Raw genomic sequence first — 14,161 nt, forward strand, 5'->3', positions numbered from 1 at the left:
CCTATAAAAATAAAAAACAAGTTACACGATCCCAAATACAATGGCACTGGGGCTGGGGATTTAGCTCAGTGGCAAAAGCGCCTGCCTGGCAAGCGCAAGGTCATGAGTTCGGTTCCCGGTACCGGAGAAAAACCAAAAAAAAAAAAAACCAACAAAACCAAATACAATGGCACTGTGTAAACATTCCCATTCCAAAAAGAGGAATGGGAAAAGAGAAAAGACTAGAACCCGAGCAAGACTGAAACCCATCGGGAAGACATTAAGCCCTGCAGCTCCATGTCCGGCATCCAGGGCATACTGTGGTAAGATGTGAGGCCCAAGGGGCTTGGGCAGCACATCCCTGTGGTCTTGCTGGTGCTTCCTTGGGCTGGTTTCACTCATGGCCTGCAGTGTTCCTCAGTAGCTGTCCCATGCTCCTGGCATATCTAACTCCCTGGGGTCTTCACTGGACCTTCGATTTTATTCCCACAGCTTTACTCCCTGTTCTCTCAGGGGCACATTGCCTGGCCTCCCAGTTCTTCCTTGAAGTCTGGGAGGAAAGCCTTTTTGTCAGGACTGGCCTGAATATGACCTGAGAGAGACGTTGAGTTGCCTAGTACAAACAATGGACTCTGTTACTGTCAGGAGCTTGCTCTGGTATCGGGGACCATGCTACATAATTGTTGGGGAAAAAAAAAATCACCTCCTAGTTAAATTGGTTTCTTTTTGTTTGTTTGTTTGTTTTGTTTTTTTCTTCCGGTACTGGGAATTGAACTCACGATGTTGCGCTTACCAGGTAGGTGCTGTGCCGCTGAGCTAAATCCCCAGCCCCTCCTAGTTATATTGTGATTAGGGCTTGTCCGAGGCCTCGTGCTTTGCCATGCAGGCCAGCTATGATATGTGGGAATATAATTCCTCTGTGTGCCTCATTACAGTTGAGGCCTCATTGGTCCCATGATGCTGTGATGGCCCAGGGCAAGACTGTATCAGCTGAAGACATTCTAGTTCCTTCAGAACCCAGTAGTAATAAAAGTAGAGTTTCACCTTGGGGAAAGGACAAACTCCTTCTTAATCTGCCATCTCTCCCCACGTCCTCATTAATGTAGAGATCCTCATTAGCATAAGGCCACCCCACCCTCTGAGTCATCCAATAATCCCTCTGATTATTGTATACACCCAATAAATAGTGGCTGGATCAATTGTCTTTGTCTCTGCCCATCCTGAGGCATTGATTTCCCAGCCCCCCATCATGCATTACTAAATTTGTCTCTTGTTTATTATTCCATCCTTTTGCTGTACCCCTCATATAGGTAGCTGGGGATCTTGGCCAGGTCCCTGCTACCTGGTAAACAAGAAGCAAGGGCAATAAAAAGTTTAATGTAGGGCAAAGTTCACCCTACAGTCCCCTGATACCAGCTCTATGTACCAACCTGCGCTGATTACACTCAAACATTTCATCCAGATTCTTTAAAACTGTTCCTCTACCCTTAAAACCTATGTATACACAGTCCCCCTCTTAGATATTTGCTGATATTTACTCTGATGTCAGCCTGCCTATATGTAGAAGAATAAAATCTGATCTTCTCCACAGCTTCAGCTCTGGGTAGCTCCTCACCACCGTTATCACATCTCTAAACCCACAACTCTTGTATTTAGCATGTCTGAAAAACCAGCATCATGTGGACAGGGCCTATACCTGCTGCCAGCTTGAATAGTAACTGGGCCCCCTTGGACCATGGCTGCAGCAGCCTCTGAGTGCCTGGATGGCTGAGTATCATAAAATGAAACTTGGGGAACCAACTTGCCTAGACATCCCTTCTTGAGCAGGGGGCCTCAGGGTGTACTTCCCCAGTGAAAGGTTTGCATTTTTGCACCCTTCAGTTTACAGTGTGTAGTATCTTGCTGTTTCCTGAGATGCCCTCAAAAGCATTCATCTTCTTGATGCTGTTAAAGTGCTTGGTTCTCTTCAGCATCTATACCTCCTTCAACCATAACTTTATATATGATTCCTTTTCTGCCAAAATTTAAGTTTTTCAAATCATTCTGCTTTGCTTTTTGATCTCAGTTTCAGCATAGATCTGGCTGAAAGCAGCCAGCACTGCCCATGCCACAACCTGAACATTTGGACTGCCTTGAAATTTCCTCAGCTAGATCGATCAGTTGATAGCCTTTAAACTCACAATTCTGCAGTCTCAGGACATGAGCTAAATGTCGACAAGTTTTTTGTGAGAGTTTAACACCCTTGGCCTCTAGTGCAGTTCCCAGTAGTGTCCTGTTCCCATCTGAGATATCATGAGCCTGGCATTTACTCTCACATTCCTATTAGCGTTCTGGTCCTCTGAGCCCTGACTGGAATGGCCCACCAGGGTCCATCTGCAGCATGTTAAGATTTCTCTAGCCTGTTTCTGCAGCCGTTCCCAAAGTCCTCCTGCAAGCCAGTTCCAGAGGCTTCCAAACCATGCGGTTAGGTATAATCATGACCATGACCCCAGTTCTTCAGTGGCAATTTTCTGCACTGGTCATATTTTCTATTGCTGGGACACAATACCAGACACTCCCAACTTCAAGGAGAAGTTTTGCTTGGCATGGTTTCAAAGGACTTGTTCCCTGGCTCCAAGGCAGGAAGGTCACTGCAGAAGGACATGGTGAAACACAGCTGCTCCCTCCATGGCAGCCAAGGAGCAGTGCACAGAGGAAGAGCATCAGAGAAGGAGCCAGATCAAAACTCCAAGGTCAGCGCCAGGGCCCACCCAGGCCCACCCGGAAGTGGGCTTCCCTGAACTGCTAGGTGTCTCTTAAACCAGTCAGGTTGACAGTTGCAATTAATAGCCACAGATGATATGTATCAAACCCTCTGTAGTGTGCAGAAGAGGCATATGGGCCTTTGAAAATGTTCATTTGCTTCCTTTCTTCCTGTGCTTCTTTTTCATACCTAGCACAATTTCTAGGGTAGTAATAGTTCAGTGAACAGTAGGAGTTCAGTGAACAGACTTAAGGCAACTAATGTAGAAGTCACTATAAACAATCCAAGAAGCCCTGTGTTGGGAGCTGCTGGAGTGGAAGTTGGTCGTATGTGTGAGGCCAGGACAGGGCCAGAGTGCCTCAAGCAGTCAGGCTACCTCAGTGTTGGGAAAAGCATCCTGCCTGGACAACGCCGTCATTAGTCAGTAGGCAACATTGTCTCTCAATGATGCTAACTTTGCAAGAGTACAAATAAATGCCCCAACTGTTGATGTTAGGTCCTTGTACCCATCACGTAGAGGTTGCCTCCACCTGACCCAGCCTTTGTCTCTTGTCTTTATTTTCCTCATACCGGCCACCGTTCCTCCCAACGGTACACTGAGAGACCCACAAGACCCCTACAGCCCTGGCCAAGCAGGTTTGTGTGTGCACACGTGTGTGTGTGTGTGTATGCGTGTGTGTGTGTGTGTGTGTGTGTGTGCACGCACATATCTTTGAGGGAAAGGAGGTTCAAGCTTCCATCATAAAAAGTTTTTTTTTTTTTTTTTTTTTTCCGGTACTGGGAATTGAACTCATGACCTTGCGCTTGCCAGGCAGGCGCTGTGCCGCTGAGCTAAATCCCCAGCCCCCATCATAAAAAGTTTTCAGAGGAAAAGGTCACTGGCTGTAGAAGTGAGGTAACAACCATATCTGTGGAGACTGGAATGGGGCTCTAGAGAGTCTGTGTTTTCCAAACTCCGATCTGATCACACAGTTGCACAAGTAAAGTCTCACAGGGACTATTTGAAATTAAGATCATTCCAGATGTCAAAAGGACAGAAAAATGACTACCATTGGTCAAATCTGGGACAAATGGAACATCAGAAAGAATAGCAAATCAGAAAATATTCGTCTCGAAAGCTTGCATAAGAATGTTCAAAGGCTATAGCTGCTGAGTGATATCCCCAGCCCTTGTTTTGTGTTAGTCTCAGTCTTGAAAGCCACAGATTAGTTAATAATTACAAAAGGGAAAATGTACCTTTTAAAATAAAGACTCTGTGCTAGCCAAGAGATCAAACTTAGCGTCATCAATAATGGGATGAATCTGCATTATCTCCTCCGGATGTGTAGCAATGGGAAAGATGCATCATCTTCATTTATGTCATATTCTTACCAAAAAGTTTAATCCTAGTAATACAATGAGAAAATAATTGAGCAGATCCAGACAGTGGGGCATGCGGTACACGTGGCCTGGACTCGTGACTGTCAATATGAAGTAAGACAAAGGGGAGGGACTTGTCTAGATTAAAAGGCACTAAAGTCACACAGATTCAAGTATGAGGTATCGATCCTTGATTGAATCACACATTGGGGAAGAGACTGTACGAACATTTGGGGGGAAGTTGCAGATATTGGAATATGTGTTAATCTATCAACAGTGACTTTTGTGGGTATGATGATACAGTTATTAGGAGCATATCCTTGTTCATAGGAGCCACAGACGGACCTATTGAGATGAAGTATCATGATGTCTACACTTTGTTTTCAAAGTTGTACCCAAAACCCTGCTGTTAATATCTCTATATCTATATATGAGAATACCTATGAAGATATATATCTATATGTATCTATGTATATAAAATATATAGACATTATATTATAGAAAATATATATGTGAAAAAGAAAAAATAATGTTAATAATTAGGGAGTCACAGTATTATTGTTTTTTCAACTTCTCTGTACATTTGAAAAAATTTCCCCAAAAAGCAGAGGGAAGAATAAGATGGTACAAATAAGTGCTTGGCCCATTGTAAGTGTTTGTTGAAAGATAGGACTCACACTGAAGTATAAGCCCCATGGGAACAAGGCTTTTTGTTTCTTTTATTCAGCACCTTTAACAGTACCTGGCACAGGGCCAGGGATAAAGCTCAGCAGCACAGCACCTGCCTGGCAAGCACAAGGTCCTGAGTTCAATTCCTGGTGCAAAAAACAAACAGAAGTACAATACCTGGCACCTAAAGTGACATTCATAAAACATTTAAAAGGAAAGCCATTGAGAAGGTGAGCATTAGAAATTTAATAGCAAAAAAGCTCCCAAACAAACAAACAAAAACAGTGCCCAAAATGACACCACAGAATGATGCCTGGCTACACGGAACAGCTGTGACTATGGCCTGAAGATAATTGTGCAAATTACTCTGATTAAAATGACTTCTCTATAAAATTTTTAAAAAAAATGATTCAAGAAATTGCCCCAGAAAATGTCTGCCCAACTGAGATGAATTTGTCATTTCATTTCCAAGCAGTAATGTTCTCCAGATAACATCATCATACTTGGTTAAGCCACTTGGGATTACTATGAAAAAATTAGCCAGTTTGAGAGCTTTATTTTTTTCTAGGGCTGACCCAAATGGACAAGCCTCTTGTGGGAAGGGTACTGCGCCCTCTGGTGGTGAGAGATATTTATCTTGCTTCTATGGAAAACTAGCAGGGTATAGATAAAAGTGGAGCGTGCTGTTGCCCAGAGGATTCTGCAAACCTGTCTCCCTACTTCCTAGTCACATCGTGTCCTTATGGGCTGAATTTGAGATAATGATTTCTGACTCAGTGAACGCCCAGCTTTGGGGAATGGCTGGGCCAGGCTGGACTAAGCAACGTGCGATATAAGAATGGAAAGTGACGTTTGCAGTTAGGTCAAAGCTGAGGTTGGAAGACTTCTCCCTAGCATAATGAGTGCCAAAGGAAACCTGCAGGGCCGTTTGAACTATGAAATCTGTCAGGATCCTGTCTCTGCACTGTGACAAGGATGAGCTTATACACCACCATATGTTTTAGGAAGAGTTTTGGGCAGAACCCTGGGGCTGTGGATTGCTGGCTGCTGTCCCAGCTTTGTAGCCCTGGAAATGCCTTTCCTTTTAAAAATTAATTGCAAATATTAAAAGACATTTTCCTTGAATGTAAAAATAATACACGGCCGGGGAAAAAATTTATAAAAATATTAATAAAGTACAAGTCACCTGAAATCTGTCTACATTGTGATAACCACAGGTGACTTTTTGGTGATATTACATCCAGATACTTCTCTGCATAGAAACACATGCAGTAGGAATGCCTAATTATGCATTAATTGGGGTTAGTTGATGGGATAAATAGTTAAACCTACTCCCTTACAATTTGCTTCACTTTTGCAATAGATCTCTCTCTGTGTGTTCAATAGATCTTTTATTATTATTATTATTATTATTATTATTATTATTATTATTATTTTAAGGAGCAAAAGAAGGAAAACATAGTAATGGGGAGGGGGGTTGACCAAATTACAGACAAAGTGGTAGGAAATTATCAATGGCTATTGTTTTACATATTGTTATCTACAAGATAGTTTCTCAGGAAAACAAACAAATAATAGTGAGTTACAGACAAAAGAGGTAGGTTATTATCAATGGTTGTTGTACTATATTTTGGTATCTTCAAAGTGGTTTCTAAAGAAAATAAATAGAGCTATACATGAGTGACCAATTGAATATTCATTGACTATTCTCAATGGTTGTTGTAGGAAACACGTAGTAATAAACATACATCCATTTACAAAATAGCATAGGAACAATACAAACATTACAGAGTTATGGACAGATTAGTAGGAAAATATCAATGGCTGCTGTAATACATGGTGGTATCTTCAAAGTGGTTTCTCGGGAAGACAGAGATTTGCAAGAAAGATCTAACAAGTAGTTACAGCCTAATGGTTGTGAAAAGTAGCGTATTGCCTCCTCACTAGTGATTCCTTTCACTGAGGTGTGACGGCTGGAAGGAAGGCCAGGATTGAAAAGAAGGACAGAGACACTTGCACCTGTGCCTAGCAACAGGTTGTTTTCTTTTTCCTCTGTAGTCATGAGTACCTGGGGCTCCTCGATGGAGATGACAGTCGGGCCAGAGGGAGAAGACAGTATGCCCCGGGCCCCCTCATTCCTGTTAGACTAACTGGTAGGATGGGTCTGGGCTCTGGGGCCTCCGCTTCAGAGGGCAGACTGATCTCCAGTGGTCACTTTTGCATTCAGGGCATGGCCCATGGGGCTTCTTAGGGCAGTTCCTCCTGAGGTGGCCTGGCTTTTAACAGCAGTAGCAGAGGAATACGCTCGTCGAGTTCTTCTTGGGGCCCCGAGAATCAGACTTAGGGTCTGTTTCTCTTAGTGCTGCAGTAAAAGCAGCTGCTTTTTCTTGGTCTCTTTGTTTTCTCACCTTGGCCTCCTCCTCATCATAGCTATAGAATACTGAAGAGGCAATTCTTACTAACATATAAAGTGAGCCATCCCAGGGCAAAAGCCATTTTTTGTAGCTTTTTCTCTCCAGCCTCCCAGCGCATTGGACCCCACAACCAGTTAGTGTCCTCTCCCCAACTGAAGCACAGGCAGCAGGAATCTTGCTGCAGACCTCTCCAGAGCTACATGTGTTCCTCCACCACAGCCTCTACTGTCAGGGGAAGAATGGCTTCCAGGGGGTCTCCCCAGGTCTTGCACAAGGTCCTCCTGATTTCCAGCTTCTGAACGGCTCTCGTGACCCCGGTCAGCTAGACCTCTGAGTCTTCGGGCATAGCCTGTATTCTTGAGTTCTCCGAGCCCTTGTTCAGCAGCTGCTTCTTTGCTGACTCTGGATCTTTCTGGTTCTCAACAGCAGGGGCAAGAGCAACCTGTTGTGTGGCATGTACTCCCCGGGGTTTCTCCATGTTAGGATGATTCATGTGCATCCTTGGGCAGGCCTCTGTGGCCGGCGTGTGGTGGGCCAATTGTGTCACTGTTCTCTGTGCCATGATAGTTCTCGAACGTGTGGCGGCAGCTGGTGTGAGGGCCGGCACGTGCCAGTGCGCACTGCCTTGCGGCTTCCCAGGCACCAGCTGCCTGCCTCCTGGGCGCCTGTGTGGCTAGGGGCCGGCCCAAAGGCCGGTGCTCCCTGCCGCATGGCTTCCCAGATCTTTAAAATGTTTTCATCTTGTAAACCAAATCTCTACTACTGAACAAAGTGTTTTCCTCTCCAACCTCAGCACCTGGCAACCACTCTTCTGCTGCCTGTCTACAAATGTGATTACTCTAGGGACCTCATATAAACGGAACCTAGTAGTATTCGTCTTTTGCGAGACTGATTTATTTCACTTATGTCCCAGGGATCATCTGTGTAAGATCTTCCCCTGTCACGCTGAATACTATTCAGTTCTATGTTTGTCTCCTCATATGTCAAGAGATAGCTGAGCTGTGCTCGGTTGCCTCTTGTCTGCTGTGAATAATCCTGCTATGAACATGGGCTTTCAGTTACCTCTTCACGGTCCTGTTTTCAGTTCTTTCAGATATGTTCTGTGGTTGGATATGGATTTAGTGTGTCCCCCCAAAGTTCTCTGTGTTGGATGTTCGGTCCCCAGAGTGGCAACATCAGGACATGGTGTGGAACTCTTAAGAAGTGGAATGTGTGGGAGGTCATTGGGTCAACTCAAGGCACTGCCCTTGGGAGAGGTTCTCATGGGACCCCATGGAAGTATGTGAGGAGGGCTATTGGAAAATCCTGTGCCTGGTGCCATCCATCTTTCTAGCTTGGTGTTTTGAGATAAGCTTTCTCTCTCTTCCTTGCCATTTTGCCATTGCCATCTCCCCACTGTCTCCTTGCTATTGCTCTCCTGCTGTGACATGAGGCGCTCAAGAGAGTTGCATTTGAGCAAAGCCAGTGCCAGCACTCTGCCCTGGGACTTTCAAAACTTCAAGCTAAATGGCCTCCCCCTGCCCTTGGTTCTATTGTTGCTGTTTGTTTGTTTTTGAGTCAGAGTCTCACTATATAATCAATGATAGGGGTTTTGATTTGCTGATTTGCATTTCTTTAATGATTAGTGAAGTTGAGCAACTTCTCACGTGCTTGTTGGCTATTGTGTACCTTTTTTGGATATGATTATCAGGTATATGATTTGCAACACTCTCACACTCCACTTGTTGCTTCTTATTCTGCTGACTGTATCCTTTGATGTGCAAAAGCCTTAAGTTCTGATGTAGTTCCATTTGCCTAGTTTTGCTTTTGTTGCCTGTGTTTTTGTACCATATCCTAGAGATAATTTCCAAATCTAATGTGATGTAAAATTTCCTGTTCATTCTCATCTAAAAGCTTTATAGCGTTAGGTCTTCTGTTCAGATGTTTAATTCATGTGGAGTTAATTTTTGTGTGTGGGATGAGGTAAGGGTCATTGCATGTAGAAATCTAGTTTTTCTGGCATCATGTGTCAAACAGATGTGGAACACTGTGGCCTTGGAACCCTTGTTGAAGATCATTTCACCATGAGTGAGAATTTATTTCTGTGCTCTCTATTCAATTCCATTGGCCTATACCTTGTTTTTGTCTGTTTGTATTAGTGCCACTGTTTTGATTACAGTAGTATTGTAATATGTTTTCTTTTTTTAACAGTAGCAAAATTCATTTGAAAAAGTAAAAGTGAAGAGTGAGGGAGAAACTGGTGCTGCTTAGCAAGCTTGGGCTGAGTAAAAGAGGAAGCAAGAAAGAGCACACCCTGGAGGCAGCAGGGTGGGCGCTCATAAGGAAAGCCATGATAGCTATAATATGTTTTTGCCAAACACAGTGGCACATGGACAGAATCCCAGCACTCAGGAGGCTGAGGCGAGGGGATTGCTGTGAGTTTGAGACCAGCCTGAATTACGTAGCGAGATTGTTACTGGGTAGCCTGCTTCTAAAAGCGGCTTGCTAACTAAACATTACCAGGTTCTGGGTTGCTTTCCTCTCCTTCTGGAGTTAGATTCCACGTTCTTATCTCGAACAAAGAGTTGAATGAAATGAGCCAAAAAGCAGTGGCAAAGTTTATTCAAGAAAGTGACAGTGAAGAGCGGGGAAGAACTGGCTTTGCAGAGTGAGGCTGGAAAGAATAAATAGAAAAAGAGGGCTGGCTCTGTCAGAACAAACACAAAAAGGGGCTGTGGAAAGTTGTGACAGCACTGCTCCTCACGGCTGCCTTTCTTTCATGCTGTCCAAATCTTGAAGAAACCCGTGAGAATATCTACTGTGGGGTCCTGCGGGGAGGCCTGGAATCCCACGCCTTAGGCTGACTTCAGGTCTAGGCCACCCTGTTGAAAACCTCCTCGGGTTCTCAGAGATCCCTGTGCAGGGATTTGGGAACTGTTCTGTGCATATGTCTGGCATCTTGTAATTAATAGCTCATGCTTACTTCCCCAGCCAGCTTTCCCGTGCCCTAATCTCAGCTCAAGACCGTATCTCAAAAAAACCAAAACAAAACAAAAAAGGTTTTAAAATTGGAAAAGGTAAAGTCTCTGACTATGGATTATTATGCCTATTTGGGGGCCTTTGAGATTCACCTGAACTTTAGGTTTTTTAAAAATTTCTGTAAAAATGCTATTTTGATTTTGATAGGGATTTCCTCAAATCTGTAGGTTGTTTTAGGCTAATGGACATTTTAAAACAATATTAGGTCTTCCAATCCATGAGCACAGAATGGCTTTCCAATTATTTGTCTCTTCTTTAATTTATTTCAGCAATGCTTTGTATTTTCAAAGTACAAGTCTTTCACCTTTATTCTTTTTGATTCTTTTGTGATTCTTAAGGGCTTGTTTTCTCTGATTTTTTTTCCTTTTTGAGACAGGATTTCACTATGCAGTTCAGGCTGGACTTGATCTCATTTTGTAGCCCAGGTGGGCCTTGAACTCACAGTGATCCTCCTGCCTCAGTCTCCCAAGTGCTAGGATTACAGGCGTGCACCACCACACCTGGCTGTTTTCTCTGATTTTTTGTATTGGTTTGTATCTTGCAATTTTGTTGAAGCGGTTTATTGGTTTTAACTCTGTGTGCATGCATGTATGTGTGTGTAATCTTTAGAGCTTTCTACATATAATGTGACATCATCAGAAAAAAGAGATACTTTTACTTCTTCTTTTCCAATTTACATGCCTTTATTTATTTTTCTTTACAAATTTCTCTGGCTAAGACTTCCAGTATCACAGTGAGTAGAAGTGGTTAAAGGAATGGTTATTAAGTCAAAGAGTTAGGACTTCTTTACGACTTAATTTATACTGCAAAAATTTTGTTTCCTGGCAAGGTATGTCAATTTATGTCCTCACTATCAGCATTCTACTACTGGTAAAATTGAGGAGGGTTATTTTTTCTATATGTATTGGTTATTTTTTCCTCTGTGAAGTACCTGTTTCCTATCTACTTATTTTTTTATCATGTCATTTGGTTTTTCTTTATAATTCTGTATACATGTCTTTATTATTTCATTGATCCCATCAATAAATACTTTATATCCATTATGTGGCAGGTACTGTTCTGGGTATTGGATGGATGCAGTAAAGAATAAAACAGATCTAAATTGTACTGCAGCTAATGGGGAGGATGAAGAGGGTAATCAAGTCAAACGGAGACAAGTGCTATTTTTTAAAGCAGGTAATAAGATGAAGAGTGTAAGAAATGCTACTTTATTTGGATGGTCGAGGAAGAGCTGTCTTTGAGCAGAGATGTGGGGATGAGAAAGCAAGCTATTCACAGACCTTCTTGGAGTTGAGAACTTCAGGCAAGGGGGACAATAAATTCTTCATAAATCCTGGATATCAATACTTTCCCAGAATATCATGTGTTTTCTATGGTTGTATATTTTGTCTTTGTTGTGATTGTGGTTTTTGTTTTTGTGTTTTGAGACAGGGTCTCATTTAAGCTGGGCTTGAACTCACTATGTAGCCCAGACTGGCCTTGAACTTGAGGTGATCCTCCCGCTTCAGCCTCTCAAGTGCTGGGATTGCAGGCATGAGACACCACACCTGGCTTTATACTGTATAGGAGGTTATTCTATACTGTTGTTCACATATGAGGTTGGTTGTAACTTGAAGGTTGTCCTGTTAAGGTGAATTTTACTAATCTTCTATTCATGGCTCTGGGTTTTATACTGTTTGTTTGTTTGTTCAGAGATAGGGTCTTGCTATGTAGTTCAGGCTGGTTTTTAACTCATTTTGTACTCCACCTTGATTGACTCAATCTCCTGAATGGTGAGATTTTACAGGTGTGTACCACCATGCCTGGCTCGATTTTATACCAAAGAAGACCTTTTCTACACCAAAATCATAAAAACATTCTCCTATATTCACTTCTATTTTATACTTAGATTTTTAAAAACAACTTCATTAAGATAATTTACATGTCCTAAAATTACCCCATTTTGAATGTATAACCCAGTAATTTTTAGTAAATTTATGGAGTTGTACCACCATCACTAGAATCCAGTTTCAGAACTATACTTTGACGTTTTTATGTTTAACTTTTAACATGTCTAAGATTCATTTTAGCTTTAGGTATAAAGTTCAAGGCCTAACATTATTTATATTCTTTCCCTGTTGATTTGAAATATCTCCTCTACCACGTGGTAAACTTTCATGTATACATTTGTCTATTTCTGGTCTCTATCCTCTAAGGATCACAGAGTTTTATTTGGCACAAACAGATTTCTGAATTGAGGAATTTCACCTGACCTCGATTTTTTGGTTTTGTTTTGACCAACCAGAAGATCCAGCAACAATCTGGTGGAGGTGAGTAGAAAGCCCATTGTTATGGTTTGTGTCTGAGTGCCCCCAAAGCCTCATCCAGTCATGGGGGGTGGCTTTTTGGCAGCAGCTGAATCTAGAGTTTGTGATCGATTCATGGTTCAATGCTGGGATTAAGGGTGTGAGTGCTATGTCTGGCCTAGGGTGGGTAGCCTGCACGCAGTATAAGAGATAGAAAAGTCTTGTTTCTCACTTGTTCCTTTCCGATCTTCTATTGCCATGAACTATTTTTTTGTTTGTTTGTTTTGTTTTGTTTTTTGAGCTGGCCTTGAATTCACTATGTAGCCCAGGCTAGCCACAAACTTGCAGCAATCCTCCTGCCTCAGCCTTTCAAGTGCTGGAAGTATAGGTGTGTGCCACCATGCCTGGTCCACCATGAACTGTTGCCCCTCCATCCTGTGCCACCCTGTCTTAGAGCCAGCTGATTATGAAGTGAAACCTCCACAAACTGAGCTAAATAAACCTTTCCTCCTTTGTGAGCTAAATAAACCTTTCCTCCTTTAACTTTGGGTGTCAAGTATTTTGTCTCAGCAACAAGAAAAGTAACTAAGACACCCACCTTTGAAATGGGAAACGAAGATGGACAACTCTAGTCTCAACCTGCCTTTATATGCCTGTGGTCCTGGTGTAATTGTGGAAAGTCAGTTGAGGGTTCTTTTGTCAATTCATATAGAAATCATGAATCAGCAAAGCACTGCTCTGCTAGCAACCCTGGTGCCACTGGCTGACACCAGTTAATGTTGGATGCTGTCTATCTGCACGGCTGGTTGCTGGTCTCTATCACTGTTGCCTGCCTTATCCAGTTTGTTATTGTGTATTTATTTGTGCATGGATTGTGTTACATTTGTTCACGTAACTTGCATTCTATAACAGGATCCTCGGCCATTCTGCTCACCACTGCAACTCCCCACCCAGCGACCTGTTTGGTACAGGTGCACAGAAGGTCCTTCAAGAACCACTGATTGACCAATTCTGGCTCCCAGGAACTAACGACAGACTAGAGTAATGAGGAAACTGAGGCACCAAGGAAGAGGATAGTGACGTGATTAAGACCCATAGCAAGTTCAAAGCAGAGAGAAGAAACAAGCAAGAATCAGAGTCCAAGGCCTAACTGCTGGCCTGGAGCCTGGGCTCTTTTACGGGCTAGGTGGCTGCAGCCCTCCCAAATGGGCGAGAAATATCAGATTTCACACTCAGAGAATTGTTTTTGAACTGGACGAAAGTCGCAGAAATGCTGGTCTTAGCGGCCAGAAAAACAGGCGGTGCCGCAAACACCTTACTTCTACCCCTCCTGCCCCTCGGCAGAGCGAGACTACATTTCCCAGCAGCCCCAGGGCGCGCCGTCCCTGCCACGCGGCTTGCGCCTCCGCCATTCTCCCGCTGGGGGCGCTGTGGCGAGCCCTCCGCCGCCCCGTAGAAATCTACGCGGCCCCGGGCCGTTTGCTTCCTGTTTGTCGGAGGAGGAGACATGGCGGCGGCGGCGCCGGCGGCTGCTGGGGCTGGGGTCTGCCGAGGGAGACGATCGGCAGCAACGGTGGCAGCATGGGGCGGCTGGGGCGGCCGGCCGCGGCCGGAGAACATTCTGCTGCAGCTGCGGCAAGGCCAGCTGACGGGCCGGGGCCTGATCCGCGCAGTGCAGGTACGAGGCCGGGCCG

The 14,161-nt window shown here is 43.7% G+C and overlaps 1 protein-coding gene across 2 annotated transcripts in view; it reads left to right on the forward strand.

Annotated features, from left to right (window-relative positions):
- The first annotated feature begins 13,918 nt into the window (after positions 1-13,918).
- Positions 13,919-14,161, forward strand: part of Trpc4ap (transient receptor potential cation channel, subfamily C, member 4 associated protein) — an 81,528-nt gene continuing 81,285 nt past the window's right edge. For both annotated transcript variants that reach the window (XM_005384808.2, XM_005384809.2), the window contains exon 1: positions 13,919-14,145. In XM_005384808.2, the coding sequence (XP_005384865.1) occupies positions 13,975-14,145 (171 nt within the window). In that variant the 5' untranslated portion in view covers positions 13,919-13,974. The remainder of the gene's footprint in view (positions 14,146-14,161) is intronic.

This window comes from Chinchilla lanigera, unplaced genomic scaffold (assembly GCF_000276665.1).
Source record: "Chinchilla lanigera isolate Chin_1 unplaced genomic scaffold, ChiLan1.0 scaffold00021, whole genome shotgun sequence".
Lineage (NCBI taxonomy): Eukaryota > Metazoa > Chordata > Mammalia > Rodentia > Chinchillidae > Chinchilla > Chinchilla lanigera.